The 21,828-nt window shown below is 44.4% G+C and overlaps 2 protein-coding genes across 4 annotated transcripts; one reads left to right on the top strand and one right to left on the bottom strand.

Annotated features, from left to right (window-relative positions):
- Positions 1–2,837: 2,837 nt before the first annotated feature.
- Positions 2,838–8,163, bottom strand: buc (bucky ball). Of its 2 annotated transcripts, none has more exons than XM_069190925.1 (7): positions 7,834–8,163; positions 6,599–6,663; positions 6,240–6,404; positions 4,392–6,152; positions 4,113–4,226; positions 3,829–3,942; positions 2,838–3,501 (listed from the first exon to the last, which is right to left on the bottom strand). In XM_069190925.1, exons 1-7 carry the CDS (start codon positions 8,001–8,003, stop codon positions 3,470–3,472), a joined length of 2,421 nt encoding a protein of 806 aa, XP_069047026.1. In that variant the 5' UTR covers positions 8,004–8,163; the 3' UTR covers positions 2,838–3,469. The 2 variants fall into 2 exon arrangements, with proteins under 2 accessions (XP_069047026.1, XP_015210126.2); XM_015354640.2 differs by lacking the exon at positions 7,834–8,163 and adding an exon at positions 7,155–7,263.
- Positions 8,164–8,325: 162 nt separating this feature from the next.
- On the top strand, positions 8,326–21,752 carry kbtbd2 (kelch repeat and BTB (POZ) domain containing 2). 2 transcript variants are annotated; one of them, XM_069190926.1, is made up of 4 exons: positions 8,326–8,962; positions 14,629–15,214; positions 17,063–17,228; positions 17,777–21,752. In XM_069190926.1, the coding sequence occupies exons 2-4, from the start codon at positions 15,042–15,044 to the stop codon at positions 19,328–19,330; spliced, it is 1,893 nt and encodes a 630-aa protein (XP_069047027.1). In that variant the 5' UTR covers positions 8,326–8,962; positions 14,629–15,041; the 3' UTR covers positions 19,331–21,752. The 2 variants fall into 2 exon arrangements, with proteins under 2 accessions (XP_069047027.1, XP_069047028.1); XM_069190927.1 differs by lacking the exon at positions 8,326–8,962 and adding an exon at positions 9,717–9,803.
- Positions 21,753–21,828: the final 76 nt, after the last annotated feature.

Raw genomic sequence — 21,828 nt, 5'->3', positions numbered from 1 at the left:
TGAATAAGATACGAGATGAGCTCCTTCCACTGGCTGGTGAAAATAAACTGGATTTCTTTGTAGTCTGTTAAAAATTATTTAACGTTTATGCTGGATTTAAAATAGAAGGACATATATTTTGGGTTTCGATAAACTTGTTCTTTTTGCTTTCCTTAGTAAATACGGAGATTAAATGAACTGAAAGCTAATTAATTTTAAATGCAAAGCAGAAGTTGTTGCATACAATGAGGAGTAACTTTTCTGGTGCTCCTCTTCTCAACAAGAATTTTCATTAGCATTTTCAAAATTAATCTGTCCCATTTCATTTAGCATATTTAAACTTTTTTAGTTCATAAAACTTAATATGTTTAGGATAGAAACAAATCTTATACAAAAGGTCAAAGAACACAAGAGTATGACTGGAATAACAACCAGGAGACTCAATGTTTCCACTGAGTGAGAGGATGAGCTGGGGAAATTGATTTTGATAAATTAGTTCTTTGTTAAGATCAAGTCTTGTCCAGAAATTGTGACATAAAATAAAACCTTAATTTATTTTAGAACTGTTTAAAGACATCAAATACCAACCAATCAAGAAAATGATTTAAGAAAACAGTTTATGGTCAGAACAATGAACTTTGAAGTGTACAGTGCTATAGGCTAAAGAAACAGTTGAAAGATCAACATGAATGATTACTCATGAGTGGGGGTGATTTGGTTTGCCTAGCTGGTTTAAGAACTTTCCTGATCCAAGGACATCACACAGCCATTTCCTGAATGCAACCGGGTGGTAGTCTTCAACCATAAGATCTGGTAACTTGCTCCATACTCCCACAACCCTTTGAGTAAAGATGTCTCCTGGACTTGGGTTTAAATGCACTTCATTGTAGTTGTCCTCTGGTTTGTATTTCACAGTTTTGTTTTCTGAAGTCCACAAGAATTACTTTGTCAATGTCCTTGAGGTTGTTTAAATACTTTTAGCAGGTCCCCTTCTCTGTTCAAGACTAAAAATGTTCACTTTCAGCTTGTCAGTACAGAACATTCCTTTAAGCTCCAGGATGCATTTGGTTGCTCTTCTTTCGACTTACTTTGCTGTAACATTTAGGTCCCATTTTAAAGTCTGCACTTATCTAACTTATTTGACTGACGTATCCAAACATGTTTTTGTATTGTTCATTGCTTCCACACATTGTTTAAAAAGCCAAATTTGATCTAAATCATTTGAATTTCATGTTTGCTAATCCTTCTGTTTTGGTATGATCAGCAAACATGACAAGTTTACATACAGGAATCTAGATCACACATATATAAAGTGTTTCAGACCCCTGTGGTTCTCCAATAATTAGACCACCATAGTTTGAGCCTTTATTCTTCACCTGTACTCTCCATGTCCTATTCAACAATGAATTTCCCAGAATGCGAGGGAACAAGTAAAGATTTATTCCATGCTGAAAGGAAAAAAAAAAAGAAAAAAAAGATGTAACATTTTGGCTGTGGAGCCTTCTTCAGCTGTGGCTCCTACACATGCTGATACAGCTTCAGACTTGGACTTCATTGCCCGGAATGCCTGCTTCCTAAACTACCTCCTGGATACCACAATAACTTAACACTATTATCCATCTTCAATACATCTTAGTCCATAAAGGGTCACGGTGGTCTGTAGGCTTATCCAGTAGATAAGACACAAGGCAGGATTCACCTGGGATTTCATATCTGTCCATTATAGGGCACCCAGCAAGGGGGCTCTGTGAAACCAATTAACCTATACAACACATCTTTGAATTGTGGGCATTAACCAGAGAACCCAGTGAAAGCCAACTTGGAGACTACACACCAACACCCTTCAAAAGGCATCCCTTAAAATCCTGTACCCAAGAACTGTGGTGGAGTTGTGAAAGCCATCATGATAGCTGCTACACATAAAATTATAGTTTTCTACATATACACAATCAATTGCTTTCTATACAACTTGTAGCCGGAAAGGAAAGGAAAGATACAACACAAGCTTATTCAATTATTTTGACCTCTACGTATATTATAGTATTGCAGTTTTCTATCTGATCTTGACATTTTTAGAACCATAACAGTACAGTATATGGATTTTGCATATTAAATGCTTTGAATGTCAATTTAAAAATACTGGACTGACTTTGACTACTGCATAAGCATTAAATATATTGGCAAGAGATTTGGTTGGGTTTCTATGGAGAGGTAATTTAACTTGATGAATGTCACTCCTAATTAATATTAAGACCGCAAACACAAAGGAAAGAATATGCCCTGTATAACATTTTCTTGATTTCATACAACCTACATGTTGGACTCTGGATCAAGTCCTCTCAAGTGAACCTTACAGCAGTGGAGCCAAGTCCTCTTGAGTCAAGAGCCAAGTGTTTTGAAAGGAATGAGGAAGACCTCTATAATCTGGCACAAAGCATGAAGTACCAACACACAGGTGTGGCCATATGCTACTAGCCCTTGACTTTCAAATGTCTCTTAATGATAAATAAACAGCATTATGGCATCTCTATTAAATAGAAAGTTGGCAAATCTGCTTAAAAAAAAAGCAGATAGGAACCAAAGAACCGGGATTAATAAAGGAGACTTTGAATAGGAGGAGCCAACATCTTACTCCAAGTTACACTTTTGTCCTCACCAAGATGAATTGAGATGTAAGAAATTTAGAAATGGTTTTGGTGGCTCAATCTAATGCACAAAGGCTATTGAACATCCAAGAAACAGCTTTCCAGTTTGAATTTCACTGGAAAACACCGTGTGCTTTCCAGTGAAATTCAAACTGGAAAGATGCAAGACCACAGACCAAGGGATTGAAGAAAAAAAACCAACCAAAAGCTACATAGATTTAAAGTGCAATGCAAAGATTTAATGACACAACAACACTGTGCAGTACATGATTCCATATGTCAACATTACATTGCAATGTTTAAAATATCTGCACTATAATAAAAAGTCATGAACAAGACACTTCACACTTGCCAGTCCAACAGACTAACAAGGTTCATTGTTCTTTACTTTCTCTCTCCAATGCAATGAGCTGCGTTTCCACTGCCCAAAACCTCATTCTGGAAACCACTCTCCATGAGTGCACTGCCTTACAATTGCAGAAACATTGACTTTGAAGCCTAAGAAGGGAAGATGAATGCATGCCAAGTCTTAAGATCAAAGGGTTTGTCCCTTGAGGAGCTGGGGTAGAATTGAATTGGTTTAGTTCCAGAACCAAGTTGGTTCCTTGAGGAGCGGCAATTGTTAAGGCCATGCTCAGGGAGAATGGTGTCGAGCAAGAATTGGGTTGAAGGACTACTCCAACATGGTTTCAGTGAGCAGTGCAAACGCAGCTCTTGCAGCAAGCTGTTCTCTGCTGCCTTTAAATTCGTTCTAAAGCAAAAACGTGTTCATTAATTTTATTATACGTGCTTTGTGTACATTTTAGGTTATGTGGAACAGTGTTTAAGTATGCAGTGCCCGATTTTCAGTATCTTGTGCCTCTTCTCTTGGTGGAGCCTATAGATATTGGAAAGGAAAAAAACATTAAGAAGAATTACATAAGAATCAATTGCCACAAGCCATTTTCCCCACACTATTCAGTGCATTCAAAATGTACCAGCATACCCCTCCCACTTCTATAAAAGAAGCAATTTAGGGGGGATATTATTAAATACTAATTTCAGAACAAGAGACGAGGCAAATGCTTAACAGATGTAACAGTAGGGAAGATTACAACTTGGGAAAGAACTACGTTAAGGTTCTACTACATCCTGTGAGGGATGGTTTTGCATAAGCAAGTCAACTCGAAAATGGAAGAATATCTTCTATAAGAGTGCAGCATACCTCTGCCTCTTTGGACCCTTGGAAGATCTCCATCTTCATTGTCATCACAATCATTTCTCCTGGGCTTCTGGTACACAAATGCCTTGTATGAAGCCCTTTTACGTGGAGGTCTCTCTGGAAAGGTGTGGGTTCCGAAAGAAGGGTGTCATTTTTAACTCCCCTAACCTTCTACAATAATGAATACATGAGGGCAGGCTCAAGTTGTTCCCAACCAATTTGGGTTACTAAAAAGATCTAAGCATTCAAATACTGAACTTGGGGTGAAATGCAATAATCTCAAGTACCTTGATCTCGTCCTCGTGAAGGATATGGTTTCCATTGCTTTGATCTTGGTTTGGCGCCATAACTCTCCCAACTCTCCTGATCAGATGTCACTGTGCCTTCTCTCCAAGGCTTCTCTGCAGGAATAAATATCAGAACTGTTAAAAAAAAAAAAAAAGACCCCCCTCAACCTAATCAGTACAACTGTAAAGATTCTAACTTGGCAGGAAATAAAGTCAGATATGAATAAATTTACTGTGGAAAATAATATAAAACAAAGCTTTCCGGATCTCATGACTTACCCGTTTGGCGTTTAAGGTGGACATTCTTCGTTTCCTGACCTTTATGTTTTTCGGCTTTGGACGCAGTCTTGTGCTCCTCACAACACTCACTCTCCTCAGGATATTCTTTCCCTTGATGCTCATGACAAGTAGAGTCCTCGTTATCACCGCAACAGCCTTTTCTGGATTTTTGCTTGGGGAGCGGTCTAGCAGCACTGCAAGGCTGGGATGGTCTCTTCGGGTGAGGGGGCTTTTTCATACTTGCAGCTTTTCTCAACTCTCTGCCCTTTTTCGACACCTCACCTTTCTCCTCTTCGACGAGCTCTTCGTACGTGTCCTCCGTCTCCGTGTATTCCGTGTTTCCCGATGCAGAGACTTTGGATTTTTTTGTTTCTTTGGATAAACTTGAGCCACAGGTTGCACAGGTTTTCATTTTTGGACACACCGGGCACTCTTCTTCATGTAATAAACTGTTTTGAATCTCTTCCCCAAGACGTTCTTGCACCTCATTTGCCACGTGACCCAGTCTCCCCCCTGCATACACATGGCCAGGCATTAAATCAATATCTTCCAAATCAGTCGAGAACATTTCATCCCTGGAGGAAAGCTCATCCAAAGAAGGACTAAGAACACTCTGCCGCTCCTGGGCAATCTGTGGATAGTAGCTATAATAGTAGGAATTCCCAAATGTAGACAGATAACTTGAAGGGGGAATAAATGAGGCCGCTGAATCTATGTACCAAAGAGGATTATCTTTCTGCAGCTCTTCCGATGGAGCAGGTGCACCGCAAGACTGTTTTGAGTTATTGTACTGCAGATCCTCGCTACCAGGGACTTGCCTTTCCACACTCTTCTTTTTGTCAGCTGGGGAGGCCATCTTGGTGACCACTTCATGAGCTTGTTCAGCACCCTCGTGAGCCAACCAGTTGGAAGGGGGAAGGTTCGATGGCAACGGCTCAGCCAGAGGCCAAGTGGTGTCACCACCTTGTTTTGAAGCCACATCACAGCCCTGCACAGCTCCCGGCTGAGGATCCAGCCCGGTCAATTTGTCAGATTTGTTTCTGCCACATCGAGTACCTTGGTTTTCCCGGTTTCTGCTGCCTGAGCCATCAGTGAATTTCTCCGGGAAGGCCACGTTGACCTGGGGCTCAGATTCATCTGAGCATTGCGCTTTCGGCCCCACATTTTCTTCGTGAACTGAGGAGCTATCCAGTGGTAGCACACCCTCACAGGAACTGACTGACCAACCTTCCTGGCGAGCCAAGTCTTCCAGCCTCCTTTGGTTAGACTCCACGTCATACGCAGCAGCAGCAGCGGCGGCGGCGGCGGCGGGTTCACTGAACACTTTCACTGGCGAAGACAAGGGCTTGTCTCCCGATCTCACTTTTTTGGGGACGCTCCTCTGCGGCTGAGGTTCCTTTCCCTCGTTCTGTGCCACTTGTTTCTGCTCATCCCCCGGCACAAATGTCCCAGAGTTCTGGGAGGCTATCCCAGAATCCAGCTCCTTTTCACTAGCAGGATGGCAAGCCCCCATTTTGCCCAGACTTTCGATAAGTTTATTCACAGCTTCACTAGGATCAGTCTGAACCTCCGAGGTGGCAGTTTCCCTCCTCATGCGCGTTTGGTGGTAGCGAAACCTTACATCATAGGCCCCAGTGGAAGGAAAGTGAGGGTTAAACATTCTCCTGTAGTCCATTGGCTGCATTGGTGCCTGTGGGACAACATATCCTGGATACTGCATGTATGGATAAGGAGGCAGATAGGGACGCCCAAACGGGAAGCCTGCGAATTACAAGCAACACTCAAAAGTTTAACATACCTAAAAGGAGGCAGCAGGAAAGCACAGAGGCGGTGAAGCTCTTGACATACCTGATCCATGGAAGCCATATTGACCAAAAGGATTGTTCATGTGCCATTGGTATAAAAAATAGGGTTGAGAAGGTGGTTGTACATAGAAAAACGGTCTTGTGTGATTTACCGGATGCTGATGTGGTTGCCCACTTCCCGATGAAGGATGCTGAGGATTATTCATTTCTGCAAGCAACGGGAGAAATATTGGGGAAAAAATTAACTCGATTCCCACTTGGTACAAAAAGCAACGAGTTAGCAAAACGGCCTTGGTTAACAGACGGTCAAGTCCAACCTGGTGAACGCAAAGTTCACTGCGAATCTACTACATGATAGCTACCACTGGTTGTGAGAGAAGAGATGTTTAAAAGGAACATTACCTTCCATCTTTTCCTTCGTGCTCCAAGAGACACACACAGCACAGGATACTAGACACGCAAAGATACTGTGGACGGGAAAAAACACCGTGCAGGTAAACTTCCTTCATTCCCCCCCACAACGTTTAAATTTTTACACTCTCGCAATCCCAGTTTCAAAAGCCATCTTCAACATTTTATACCATAAGGGGAAAATGCACCATCTCCACGTATTTCAGAAAATGCATGAATAAAAGAACTGCGTGAATAGATTAGTTTCGTAGAAGTCGTGCGTGGCAGGACAGGATTTTAAAGTAGACGAAAGTTTTTTTTTTACCCGAGAGAGGTAAAACCCCATACCAAGTATGGAAACTAAGCTTTATCGGTTAATACAACCAACCACTCAACGCTCACGAATCGTCCTAGATTCTTCTACCAGAAGAATAACGATACAGAGCTCTTTCCGGTTAAATCACCCCTAATAATGATATAAGAACAGCGAATTACAAGAATCGACGTTTTCAGGAGATAGCCAACAAACCAAACTTTTGGGGGGTAAAACAGAGAAATACTTACGAACCTCAATCAACTGTGAATGTGACAATTAAATTCAGTGTAGAACTCAGAACAGTGCACCAAACCCTGGAGAGTATAAAATTCTCTCTCGGTCACCTCCCTCCACACCATCTTTATAAAGTAGCAACGCTCCGATAATTGTTAGCTAATTAGTCCGCATTCAAACAGGTGTCCTCGTCTTCTTGTCCTTAATCCGACATTCACATGCATACAACTGTGTGAAACGACTTGCTATTGTAACAGAAAAAAACAACAACAGCTAGATTGATCTAACTTCATGAGTCAAAAAAGTAACAGCGTACTACTTTATTATATGATCTGTATAATTTGGTCAGCTGTAGTGCTGCTATAATAAGATATGTAGTTTCGGGAATACTATCTTTGGGTGTTTATTTTATATAGAACACTTATTATTTATTATTATTATTATTATTTACTAGGTCTTTTAGTACTGTATGTCTTTAGTGCCCTGATTAAAGTTCAGTCCGGGCTTGTAGAATCAAGTTTTCCTGAAATTCTCCCCTAATTACATGTCAAACGATGTCAAACTTCCCCCGATCTGTCTTGCGGCGGGCTTTCCTGGAAAACTTAAGAATGAAAAACCCAGAGAATTGTTAATTATTGTTTTGGGGGCTATCATCGCCATCTTTCTAGAGGTTGTATAATTGCAGACTTGTTTGTACCTTTGAAAACTTAAAAAAAAAACTTGTTCGTAGCTTCGACAGATCCTTCTCTTTCCTGTCATCAACAGCACACTTCGCCTACTGTAGGTTGAGTTTTGAACGGAAAACAAAAACTCTTTTCCTGGCTGTACTCTTCCAGACCTCTCTTCCTCGGCATGATTTTGCTTCATTGTGATTAAAAAAACTAAACCGTAAGGCGTTAAAACACAAAAAGAGGTATGCAATTCGTAGTTTGCTGTCACCTTTTAAAATAAATACTGTGAAAAAAAATGCCCTTTTTTATCATGACAATACCGGGGCGGCCTGAACTGCATGAGGGCGTCTGGGTAGTAGCGGTTCTCTTAAAAATTAGCTTTGGTTTCGTTATGATGTTGGGCTTTGTGCTCTGCTGCTCCTACTGCGGACACTGCGCACAAAAAAAAAGGAGACGTGAAAAACAAAACTGGCAGTGTCATCTTCCTGCCAGCAGGGGGCAGGCCCGCCCTCCGGAAGAGCGAGACGGCACGCCGCCTGCTGGGCGCATGCCCAGTATCCTCATTTGGCCTTTGCGTGGGGCGGCAGGGCGCATGCGCTGGCCTGCAGGGGCTCCGTGCCGCTGGACTGTATTTGTGTGAATTCGGCTTCCGGAGCCCCGAGTGTCTCTGACGGCCGGGGGAAGAGCGGCGTTAAACTGGAAATACAACAACAACGGGAGCGCAGCGCGGACACACACACACACGTAGGTGCAGAGGGAGAGGAGCAGGGGGACGCTTTGCGCCAGCTGAGACACGAGTGGGGACGCGAGAGGAGCTGCGCCTTGGCCAAGGCTGGAGCTGGACTTTTGCAGATCGGCGGCTGAAATGCCGAGATGAATTGAGACGGACAGGGGGGCGACGAGGAGGGAGAGCGGCGGATGGGTAGCTCGCTAGGCAGTGCCGGGAGATCTCTGTGGGTGTAAAAATCCTGTGCATCTGCGGGGCAGGAGGGAAGAGTCGTGTGTCCCCCCCCCCCTCCTCCTCCTCCTCCTCCTCCTCCTCCTCCTCCCCATCCCCACCCACAGACCCTGCGATCGCCGCCGGCGGAGAGACGGGCGGAGGCGGCGGGACCCGGCAGAGGCTCCCCGATGACCTTTCCGCGGGGCAGGAGCGAGGTAAGGCGACTGCAGCCAGGAGGCCCGGGCTGGAGACCGGCGCTTGGCGGGTCGGGAGGGGAGCAGGAGGAGGGGGTCTCTATACTCCGGCTATTACTGGTATAATTTTATGGATTCCGGAGGGAAGACCCGGGCTGGACGCGGAGAGGGGGGGGGGGCGTTGAGTGCGTGTTTCTCCTGCGAGGGTGGGTGAGCTATGGTGGCGGAAAAGTGAAGTTTTCTCGTCGCCGCCGCCGCCGCCGCCGTGGGTGACACATGTGGCCTAGCCGGGAGAGCGGCCGCCGCGCTGGGTGGCGCGGTGTGGCTGTCGCCCCGGGGCGATGCGCAGACAGACCCGGTTGGAAAAGTGAGACGCACGCACACTCTCTCTCTCTCTCTCCCCCCCCCTCTCTCAAACACACACACACACACGGACAAGAAGAGAGTCAAAAACAGAGAGGCAGCCCTACATAACACCGCGTTGATTTCAACTGGAGCTCCCACAGCGCCCCGGCGCGCAACACTGTGTAGAGAAAAAACCGTTTTGTTGTTTGGCGTGTGGCGTCCGTCCGTCCGTCCCCCCCCCCGCCGGGCACAGCTCGCACATGGGCGCCGTGAGGACCAGCCGTTAGCCGCCGCCGCGCCGGGGTGGATCTGCTCATCCTCGACTGGCCGGGAGTCGCCCCCCCCCTCCTCCTCCTCCTCCCTCGTTTTTGGCGTGTGTGAGCCGTACTTGATCGCCATTGCGGCCCGCATTGCGTGGGCACTGGGGTACCGTCTCTCTCGTTTCACCGGAAGCGTCCCGCAACGGAGGGATGTGGCGAGACCGTCATCCGCAGCCCGCTGTCGGGGGACCGTGCCGGTGGGTGGAAAACGCATCTCCGATGGGCCTCCTGTTTGCCCGCAGCGATTCCCCCTTTTCCTGAAACGTCGCCGGAACGCGTCATGTCAGGCAACTGATCAGTTATTAGTTTTTCAGCTTCCATTTTTTTCCTTCTTTTTTTTTTTTAATGCAGCCCACGCTTGGCAAAGCGCGGAGGTGTCCAGCTCCTGGAGTTGAACTCGGCTCGGGTGTAGGGAACGCGTGAAGTATTGAAGTATTGCAGGATACTCTAGTACTTGCGTTTTCCTGTGCTGTTAAAAATGTCATCAATGTCTGATGAGAAGACAGAACATTTTAGTGTTAGGATGTGTCTTTGGGAGATCGTCTTACCGCCCCTGTCTGAGTCAGTCACACTTTCTGAACACACAAACAGGCAGGTAAGACTGTATAGATGCTGTTGCTCCTGCAGCTACTTACAGATAATGACAGGTATACTAAGTTTAAGATTGTTTAAGGTATACATGTTTAAGATCGCTTCGTTCCATTTAACCCTAAAACCTGACAAAATCACTATTAAGGGTGCTGTCCTGGCACTGAAGCTTTGAATATACATTAGTCTTTCGGTAAGATCTCTTAAACTTCCTTCAGTTCAGTGCAGAGGTGTTTGCAGGATCTTGATTGTTCTCTCACAACGCTGATATACTGGGAGCTGGTTAATAAAGCAAATCTTGCAGTACAAATAGCTGGAATGCAGTGATGTCCAGGCTGTTAACTTAAAATGGCAAATGTTGTTATGTCATTGCAGTAAAGAGTGTAGGTTATTTTAAATGCGCATTTAAACTCAAGGTTCTTATTTGTTGTATCCCCAAAATACAGTGCAGTCCCCAAAGTGACTTTGCTGTAATTCTGCCCCATTGACTAATTGGCTTCTCGCCTGGTGCCACAGTGAATGCTTTATTTGATAAATAAAGGCTCCAAACGTTGCTGTTGCCTCAGGATACAAGTAGATGGAAAGGTTTTACTTTCCCAAGCTGCTGTCACAATTTGGTTTATCACTGCTACGTCTCTGAAATTTGAGGACTCTATACCTGTAACTGTTTAACATTAGGGATTTGATTATTAAAAGAAGTGTTTTCTAAAATTGAAGAATTAAATGAAATAAGTGCATTTTTTGCTGCGGGGGAGAACGCCAAACTATGTAACATCCCAACCGACACCATTACCGCAGTTGTCAGCAATGTACGCTTTGTGTAGACTTGTCCTTTTCAGTAGGTAGCTTGTATTAAATCACGATCCACATGATTGTAAGAAGATCAGTTCCCTCTTTACAAATGCAGTGCTATGTTTGTATTTGAAGATGTTCGAGTACAAGCTGCGTCAGTCTGTGTGGCCTGCAATGGAACTAGTAAAGGTTAATTCCACTCCGAGGAGCAGAATAAAGAAACAGTTTGTCGTCTTCTTCAGGTGTGAGTGTGTTCAGCCTATATTTTTCATTGCAGACAGTTACTTATCCCACAGGTCTAATTACCTTTTATTAACCTTTCCTTCTGGTGGTCTTAAAATATGCCCTTTCATAATTAGGTACAGCGGGAGACAGACACGTTAATCCGACATGAACATTTTAACTTGGTTTTCTTGTTTTATTCTTTGCAATAATACGAGTCATTTGTGTAGAATGTTGAACAAACGAAAGCCGATAAAAGCCATTTGGTCTGTATAGCCTGTTAGGTAGTAAGTAGATGGAACGATCTCCTCCAGCCCTTTCTTGAAAGAAGCCAGGGTATCAGGTTCAACGACATGGCTGGGTAGCTTGATGCGCACTACCACAACACTCTGGGAAGCACTAAAATGCTTTACTTTTCTAGGTGGCTGCTGTGTAGCCCTCATGTAAAAGGTTTAAGGAAAACATAACATTTTACTTACAACGCAATCTTGCAGTAAAATGGATTTTTAGATTGTAGCTTCTTTCACTGAGAAGATTATAGAAAAGCATGTGAGACAGTTATCTTACAGTGGAGCTGGGGGGAGATACAGACACAGAATTGAAGCTTATCAGAGAAAGTCAGAGAGGAGTCTTGTACAGTAAGAATTTTATCTTTGATGGACACCCAGAATTGTCTTGATATTTAATTCCGTTTTGTAAGTACTGTTTTGGTCAGTATTTTGTATGGAAATTAAATAGAGTAGTTTATATTAGCTTATTATTTAGTTTCTGTCTTTGTAAATATTACCAGTTACAGGCAAATATGAAACAGCCATTTTGTTTTCTTCACACACACCAGTTTGGAAGGGCGCCTTGCTCATCTTGTCTTATAGAACCGTAGCTTGTATTGCAGCATGGGAAAGATGAAGACCTCACCGTCCGCTTCACACCTAACCACCCAAAGTCAGAGAAAGAGGTGGCAGAGATTTGTAATGCTGTTGTCTTGATAATCCGCTCCAAACTGTCCACTGATCATCGGCGTTTAGCCATTGAGCTGCTTGAGGTGGATACTTTTTTTGTGTGCTACAGGCATCTCCGGTTAAAGTCATGCTGCTGCTTTCCTGTTGCTAGCTGTTAAGGTGAGGTGAGAAAAGGCTGATCTTTTCTGTGATTGAACCAGGCATTGAACACCAGGGTGGTTTGATCATGGCCTGTGTCTTCCCTTCCTAGCCTGGAGAAAGGCAAGTGTCTGGCTATGGTTTTCACACCAAGGTCCCTGTCGTTTCAGTCTGCCTCGGTTCAGTAATCTCCCCCCATTTGGAGTGTGCATGAGTTTTGATAAAGTGGCAAGGCCGTTGACTCTTTCTGTAATGTCTAATTCCTGCCCCGTTTTTGTTTTGAAGTCTTATTTCAGGTGCTCTTTGCAGTAACATTACACATTCTTGCACCATTGTGTCTGCGTGTTGAGAACAGTGCAGGGCTCTACAGCCCACGCCGTGTCCTCACTCCTGCAGTTCCACAGGCTGCTCGTGTTCTTCTGTGAGTAATGCACAGTATGCTGCAGTGATTCACTAGTGCTGGGTCGCCCATAGAAACTGTTGACTCTGTTGTGCTTGAACAGTTTAGTTTCATAATTTGGATAACAAAGCAGCAGTGTTATTTGCAGATACTGAAGAATACTTTATGCTTAATAATCGGCATCTGCTGGATATGCTTTGAACATGAGTTATTTTTAATAATCATAATTTCTCGTTAAAATGTACTAATCCCATGTTCAAAATGGAGCGTATCTTCTGTAAATGCTCATAAGTCATTTCTTTCAGACATGAAAGAGTTATCGTTTTCTTCACACACGCCACTTTGCAAGCGTGCGTAGCTTCAAAACATTTGAGATGAGTTGTCCTTCCTGAGACTCGAGAGCTTTGCAGTGCTTAATGTAGGTTTTACCCAGGAATGTGTTTATGCCGAATCGCATGACAGCCACATCATCTTTCCTTGATTCACCCTGTGTAAGCTGACACAGCTGATAAAATGCAGTCAGACACCGAGTTGAGAGCTGCGACTGCCTGTTTTCTGTTGTCTGTGCAGGTGCTTCCCTCCCTTGCACTTGAAAGTGTCCGTCCCCCCAGGCTCTCTGTGGGACCGATGCCATGGAGGGAAGCTGGTTCAGCCTGCTGGCGAAGAGCTCAGTCTGTTGGCGGCTCCGTTTCTCTTGTCCGATGGGTTTCTGGCGCATGTTAGTTGCCCTCCAGATGCATCTTGACACATGCGTGTTTCCAGCAATGTCGAGTGTCGGTGATAGTTTTTTTTTTTAAAACCAAAATCATAATTTTGGGAGACCCTCTGTGTTTAGTTTTCTCTACGTATTTTTAAGAGCTCAAGATTTTGCTGGATTTGTGGAACCTTGACAGATTTCACATTTTCCCAACTTAGTTTTAAGTTTTCATTAAATGAGAAACTGCATTGTCCTTGTAAATTGTGCACAGTATTTTCACATATATTTCATTTGAGCTTCATAGGGCAGGTATTCACAAGACAACTTCTCGTCACTAGCTTTCGACTGTGTTCAGTCAACATTGGAGTTTTGATCAGTGAAATATTCAATTTTTAGGGAAATATAAATCAGGGAGTCTTGTTATATGACATTCAAGTTTCCTGTTAGAATTGCTTGCTTGATTGTTAAGCTCATAGTAAATGCAGAACAGAAATGATCATGATCTTTAGCCCCAACCTTCCCCTCACATCACTGCATGTTGGAATTAAATATGCAGTCTCCTGGGTTTATACAGTCTGGCCTGCTAAAGTCTCCCCCTTAACACAGTAAAGTCATTTCTCACCTCCCCTGTACTACTGTGTCTCCAGGTGCAGGCAGCACACCAGCAGTAGATGAAGTGGCCTTCCCCCTTTCTTGTCATCCTTTTAAAAAGCTATTTAAACTATAAAAAAACAATATTAAATAACTTGGGGGGGGGGAGGTGTAGTCTTGTTACTAGGTTGCAAATCTTGTCACTAGAGAAGTAAGAGATTGTGCTGACTGCAGTGCAGGCCAGTTCCACCCTGGACAGCAGAATGAAGAAACGCAGCGGTCTAGCTGTTTGGGCCTTCAGGGATGCGAGCAGGATTGTAAACTCACGTCCCTCCCTTCCGGAATAAACCCACCTGCCGAATTTGTTCCCTCTTTGTACTCATCCGCGTGGAATTAACATTTACTAGTAAAATTGATCTGAATGTCAGCCGGTTCACTTCTGCCACTGCAGTGTTACATTACTCACCTGGAAACGCTAATTCTAGTTTAAGTCTTGAGTTGCGCTTGTAGACGGCAAGCACAGCCAGGGTTTTTCGGTTTTAAAGAAAACGAGGCCTGCTTTACTAGCAAGAGAAGGATGTCTCTTGATCGGTGTGTGCGAGGGCTGTTTTAACTGGGGTGGTGTTCTCTCCTAGGCACTGGAGCCGGCCCACACTGATGTAGCTGCCCCTGAGGACACTGCCACCTGACTACCTCAAGTCCCCAGTAATGTGCTGTGTCATTCCCAGACTCCACACGAGTCTCCGCAGGCTCCCTTCCGACGTCCCTGGGGGAAAGACTTAAGTTACCCGATCAATGTGGAATGACCTGGGAACTGGCTCTGAATCCTAAAGGAGGTTGCTGATTGAACTGGCTTAGGAAACAAAGAACATCGCCTTCATCGGCGTTTCTTGGACACGTTGATCAGCAGCGCCCAGAGGCTTGCTCTTTTTTTTTGACGCCGAGTTCCTGAGCTTGTGTTCTGCTTCTCTTGTTGTTGTTGTTTTTTTTGTTTGTTTTGCTCTCTTGCTGCGTGGCTCAGACTGGGCGTGATTCATGGGATACAATCATGTCAGACCTCACTGAGCGGAGGCCAGTCAATACGGAGTACGCTGTCTCCCTGCTGGAGCAGCTTAAATTCTTCTACGAGCAGAAATTGCTGACTGACGTTGTGCTAATCGTGGAGGGCACTGAATTTCCTTGTCATAAAATGGTCCTGGCGACATGCAGCTCCTATTTCAGGTGAGTGATAGTATTTCCTTTTCATTTCTGTGTGATTTTGCCGCGTATATCCCTGATGTGAGAGCAGATTGTTTAGGTGTTTATTTACCAAGTTGCGTGGTGGATGAACTCTATAAATCCAGTTCTGTCTCTATGATTTTTGTTATGCCTTTTGAACAACTCTATCCAGCTTATTCTGTGGGGAAAAATGGCTTTAAAGAACCATTTTGTTATTCCAGAGACAGTCCCAGCAAAAAGGGAAAAGCTGTAGATCTTTCATTTGGTGAAAGTGGTTGGTACTAAACTGGCAGTAGGCTTTCTTGGGTGTTGAATCAAGTTTATAATTATAAATCTATTTGTGCTGTCTAAAAGTAACATTATCAGAATAAAATGCTTCTTTTAAAGATTACCCCACCACCATAAAATAATGAATGACAAGTCCCTTGTAATAAAACCAATTTGCTCCACAGTGCTCTCTGTAGAGAAAGAAGATATGTCTTAGTTGAGTAGGCTTGATTATGGGCAAGTACCTCCATTTTATAAATTGCAAGGCAGGAAGTATCACATGTCAATGGGCATCCAAATGTGAAGCATCAGACGACCAAAGCGACCAGCCAGACTGCTGGTTTGCATTCACAGGTGATGTGACATTGCACACTTGAAAATAAGTCTATGAAATGGTCTACGACAAAGACAGCAGTTAGCAAACCGGGATGTACATTTAAGGAGGTATCAGTCCCTTGTTGTCCGCTGGATTTTGGGTGTTAAAAAGTGGGAGAATGAAGCATAGTTTGTGGTATCCATGTAACTGGAGATAGGGGTGAGTGGGTAGTTTAGTCAATACTGTACAATCATGGCACATGAACTCAATTTTTAAACACAATTAGGTGAAATTCACATTTTGGTTCTAAAATCATCATTTGAATTTATTTCATCCCATACATACAGAATGCTTATATGAGTCCAAATTTGACCTAGAAAACTAGTTTTGCAGAGACTATATAGAAGCTGGGAATGACTGTAGTATATACCACACAGGTTGGCTGAAGATGTAGGTGATCTGTAGTTGTGACATTAGCTCCTCTATTAATGATGGTCTGGGAGTGGGGCGGGCTGAGACTAAGTTGATCTTTATAGTGCTTCAGTAAATTCTGGGTGAATTATATTCTGAATGCTGTTGATGTAAGGTAAATACCAAGTAGAAAATACATTTCATAAGGTTGGGGAGAAGCTTTTTCTTTCACAACAGTAAATTTGGGTGACCAGGCTTTGTCCTGGAAGACCACAGTCCGAACGATTTTGTAGGTCACCTTTAAAAGCCAGTTCAGACCGATAACGTGTTTGATCAATTTAACAGATCAGTTATTCCCTATAGGTCAATTTCAGACTGCTTTGGTTCTGGAAGGCTGCAGAGTATTTACATTTTTTTTCCAAGAGATGCAAAACTACTTTGTTAAACTCTCTGCCAATTCTCCAGCTGATCTGAGTGGTTAATAATGGATCATTTTAAGGTGTCTGCTGGACTCTCTCTCTCGGAAGAGAATTGGTCACCCTCTGACTATTGCATGTTGACGGAGCTCAGTAGTAACATATATTGATCACAGTCGAGTGCTTCAGTACACAGGACCCATCACAGAATGTGTTTTTAAAACGAATGAGAAAGGTAAATTCATTGCTAAGAGTAACATCAGTTCCTATTGAACCAAACGTTTTTGAACATTTTTCATCTTCAACTAAAACCTGTTGTAACCCACTTACAACTTCCTAGTTTTTAGTGATACCATTCCATGACATGGAAGCACGTGGGTAACATGGGGTATGTGTGTCACGGACTGCAGTGTGAGGGTAAATCTTCTGTTCTTCCCACAGGGCAATGTTCATGAGCGGACTCAGTGAGAGTAAACAGACTCATATTCACCTGCGGAATGTGGACCCTGCCACTCTTCAGATAATCATTACCTATGCATACACAGGTAACCTGGCAATAAACGACAGCACTGTTGAGCCTCTGTACGAGACGGCCTGCTTCTTACAGGTGAGCCTCAATGCCAATGTTTGTGTAAGGCAAAGGGATGAGTTACATTTAATGCCACCCCTGATGATTTCATTCTTAAATACCTCCACTGAATGTAGTTCACTGTAGTGAACGTTTAACCTTATACCATGTGAAATAGGACAATATCAGTGTCCTTTGTAATATATATTGTTCGTAATTTTTACATAACTGCTGTTTTATCATGTAATCCCCAAGGTAATGTATATCATGCTGGATTGTTTTTATTCAAAAATGTCATTGCATGAAAATAATTGTTCGAGGGACCCATCCTAAGTCATAATATGTTGTATTAAAGTAATTTTTATTTAAAAAAAACACAAAAGGTCTTACAAATCTTTGCTGGGGGTATGCTTTAGAAGGTGAGAGTTCTGTGCTGGGACATGGAACATCCTACTAGAGTGCTTGAGATAGAAGCTATGTAGCAAGCTTTACAAAAACACACTTCTCCCCTATTCTGGTTGCTTAACTGCAAATAAAATAAATAAAACTGTTGACTTTTTAAAATCTTTTCTCGCTCTGCCTCCCAGGTGGAAGATGTGCTGCTTCGATGCAGGGAGTACCTGGTCAAAAAAATCAACGCGGAGAACTGCGTGCGGATGTTGAGCATTGGCGACCTGTTCAGCTGCAACGAGCTCAAGCAGAGTGCCAAGCGCATGGTGGAGCACAAGTTTGCGGTGGTGTACCGCCAGGAGGCCTTCCTGCAGCTGTCCCACGAGCTGCTGATAGACGTGCTGAGCAGCGACAATCTCAACGTGGAGAAGGAGGAGACGGTGCGGGAGGCGGCCATGCTGTGGCTCGAGTACAACATGGAGTCGCGCTCCCAGTACCTGTCGTCGGTGCTCAGCCAGATCCGCATCGACGCCCTCTCCGAAGTGACGCAGCGGGCCTGGTTCCAGGGCCTGCCGCCCAACGACAAATCCGTGGTGGTCCAAGGCCTCTACAAGTCCATGCCCAAGTTCTTCAAGCCTCGTCTGGGCATGACGAAGGAGGAGATGCTGATTTTCATCGAGGCGGCAACCGAGTCCCCCGGCGACAGCCCCGGCGCGGGTCCCTCGCACACGGCGGTCTGCTACAGCCCCCAGGCGGAGAAGGTGTACAAGCTGTGCAGTCCGCCGGGGGACCTCCAGAAAGTGGGAACCCTGGTGACCCCCGACAATGACGTTTTCATCGCCGGGGGCCAGGTCCCCCTGAAGAACTCGATTGCCAACCACAGCAAGACGAACAAGCTGCAGGCCGTCTTCCGGTCGGTGGACAGCTTCTTCTGGTTCGACGCCCAGCAGAACACCTGGGTGCCCAAGACGCCCATGCTGTGCGCCCGAATCAAGCCCTCGGTGGTCTTCTGCGAGGGCTACATCTATGCAATCGGTGGCGACAATGTGGGGGGCGAGTTGAACAGGCGGACGGTAGAGCGCTACGACTGCGAGAAGGACGAGTGGACCATGGTGAGCCCCCTGCCGTACGCCTGGAACTGGAGCACCTCGGTGGTGGCCCACAACTGCATTTACATCATGACCCACAACCTGATGTACTGCTACTTTCCCCGGGCCGACACCTGGGTGGAGATGGCCGCGCGCAAGACCAGCCGCTGCTTCGCTTCGGCAGCCAGCTTCGGAGACCTCATCTTCTACATCGGGGGGCTGCACGTCGTCAGCAACTCGGGGATCCGCCTGCCCACCAGCACCGTCGACGGCTCCTCGGTGACGGTGGAGATCTACGACGTCAACAAGAACGAGTGGCGAACGGCCGCCAACATCCCTGCCAAGCGCTACTCCGACCCCTGCGTCAGGGCGGTGGTCATCCTGAACTCCCTGTGCATCTTCATGCGGGAGACGCACATGAACGAGCGGGCCCGCTACGCCATTTACCAGTACGACGCGGAGCTGGACCGCTGGTTCCTGCGGCAGCCGATCTCGGAGCGCGTGCTCTGGGACCTGGGCAAGGACTTCCGCTGCGCCGTGGGCAAACTGTATCCCTCCTGCTTGGAGGAGTCCCCCTGGAAACCCCCCACCTACCTCTTCTCCCCTGACGGAGCTGAAGAGTTCGAGATGGACGGCGAGATGGTGTCCCTTCCCCATGTATAGCTTTCAGCCCGCAGACTGGACCGTGCACCCCAGAACTGGTCTCCGAGGAAGGGGGTGTTCTCGATCCAGGATGTTCAATGAGACAGATGTTTCAAGCAGTATTTGAAAAACCAGTGCGGAGAAGTCGGTGTGCCCCCCCTCTTACAACTAGCCCCCACACACGCGCTCACATCCTATCTCATGCCTTGTCCCTTCACACGCAGTACTAAATGGAATGTCTCAGACAGAAATTAACACGTTAATTCCCTTCGAATATATAGGTAAACACGTGTAAGTCGTGTCATCGTGGTCTCTAAACGCGTCTCGATTGCTTTCCTGTTAAAACCACTTCATAACTTGCCAAGTCCCCCATTCCTTCAAAGAAAACTCGCATACGTTGTAACGGAAGTCATTTCTTAATTCATATCGTCAAAAGTGAAAGCATAAACCCCAAAGCACTAATAAAAGAAAACTCTGGAATGCGACCGTATTTCTCCTACCATCCTGTGCAGTAAACAAAACGAGATATCAAAAGGCTATAGCAAGTTGCTTATATTCAGATCTTTTGGCTCTAAGAGTCACTGGATGGTAGGAGCCTTGTTATACGTTTTTTGTCTTCTCTGCTTGCCTGATGGGAATGTTACTGTGCAGATTTGGTCTGTTTTCATATGTAACATGCACTTATTCTTTTTTTTCCTCTGGGGCTGTATAGATGTCTGGGTTATTCTGCAGTTAGCAAGATGTTTCCCTGTGTTTTCTTCTGCCTGAAAGTACTCCACTGAAATATTCCACGTTCTGACCTATACAGGGCTTAGTGTGCAAGAGACTCTTACAGAAGGCGATAGATGCCCTCCCTTGAACGCTAGACAGTGTGAAATTCTCCTGGTGATGGAGGACCTCATCTTTTAGCACAGTGCAGTTCACATTTGTCTTAGAAATGGCACTCTGTTCTCATCACACCACAGCAGAGGTAAAGTGACACTACTTGTATTGGTCAAGCCATAACCTTGATTACATATACCGACATTTGTTGGTCCCTGAGGTTGCTCTGAGAGGAAGGAGTTTAGAGGGGGAGAATCTGTCTGCAAGGGGAGATGTGACCCTCTGTAATGAGCCACTGCATACTGCGCCCTGTCACTCATACATAGACACTGGTTTTTCACCTTATGAAAAGGTGTTCTGTGAAAGAAAGTAATCACATATACTCACATGTTATATAAAGTCGGGATGTTTGTGCTACAGAGCTGAAACGAGACTGCTTTTACTCTTCCTGTTTGATAAGTGCAAAATTGTCCAGTGATTAGAGTGTTAAACTGAAAAAAAAAATAGAACAATAACATTGTAACATGATGTGCTTAAAATCAAATTTGAAGCTTGTGTGCTTTGGTCATTCATTGTACATTTACATGAAGAATTTTACGTTGTACAGATGTATGTATTATGCGCCAGTCGTCTTAAAAACCTTCCTGCGCATAAATCGTATTTTACCTAATTCATATTAAATGTTATGGTCCTGACTAATACGAATTAAGCCTGTTTACCTGTATATACATGTCAGTTGCTACTTCTGATAATTAATACAGGGGTGTTATACTGTTTCTACAATGTGATCTAAATAACTGAATAACTTAATGCACTTATGGGGAACTCCATGGAAGATGATGGCAACCGTACCAAAACCTCATTATTGTCCCACCACTGATAAAGGGCAGATCTATTTCTTTAACAGCAACAGCATTTAGGAACGGGGACCTTGTGGCTGCTGGTTCAGTCAGAAGTAGGCCCTCCTTCAAGAGTAATCTAAACTTCTAGCCTGTCTAATTGGACACAGGTCTTCCACACAGCCGGTAGTTTACAAAGTTCGGACTCCGAAATGTTGCTGGATTTGCAATAGGATTTGCCGGCCTGTTTTTTTTTTTGTTCTTTTATTTAGTGCGGGTCTCTTCAATACATGCCTCCACTCTCTCTATTATGAAAATTTTGGGCTCATGCATTATTTTCCTGCTGCTGAAATATATCTATATATAAATATATATTTTTCATTTGTTAAAAAAAAGTTTTAGTGTGGAAATAACCAGGTCTATTTTGTATTAGTTTTTGTTGTTGTTAATTTAATATCGGACATTACTGTAGTGTGATTGTGTATAGATATCCTTACCTATCGTTTTTCTTTTTTTAATTACTACTTTTTTTCTGTGAGTGAACTATTGAGGAATCTTGCTGCTGTCTGTGGAGAAGAGCAGCTCCCCGGTGTTGCTCTGGAATTCGTCCCAGGAACCACTAGCAGTAGCAAAGGGTAAAAGGGGGCTTCCTCTGTTCTTAACATGAGCACAGGTGCTTCATGATAAACCTTACTAGCATCTAGCATGTTCGGCTGCATCTTGTTCCTTTGGCACTGTATTTTGAATGACATTAATTTATTAAAAAAACAACTTTACACAAACCTGCAGTACGGAAATCTTATTTGTGCAGTGGTGTTCTTATGCGCAAGTGTCCACTCAGCCACATAATGGGATTCT

This window comes from Lepisosteus oculatus, chromosome 6 (genome assembly GCF_040954835.1).
Source record: "Lepisosteus oculatus isolate fLepOcu1 chromosome 6, fLepOcu1.hap2, whole genome shotgun sequence".
In the NCBI taxonomy this organism is placed as follows: Eukaryota; Metazoa; Chordata; class Actinopteri; order Semionotiformes; family Lepisosteidae; genus Lepisosteus; species Lepisosteus oculatus.
The sequence above is the reverse complement of the archived record's forward strand: the minus strand, read 5'-3'. Positions and strand labels throughout refer to the sequence as shown.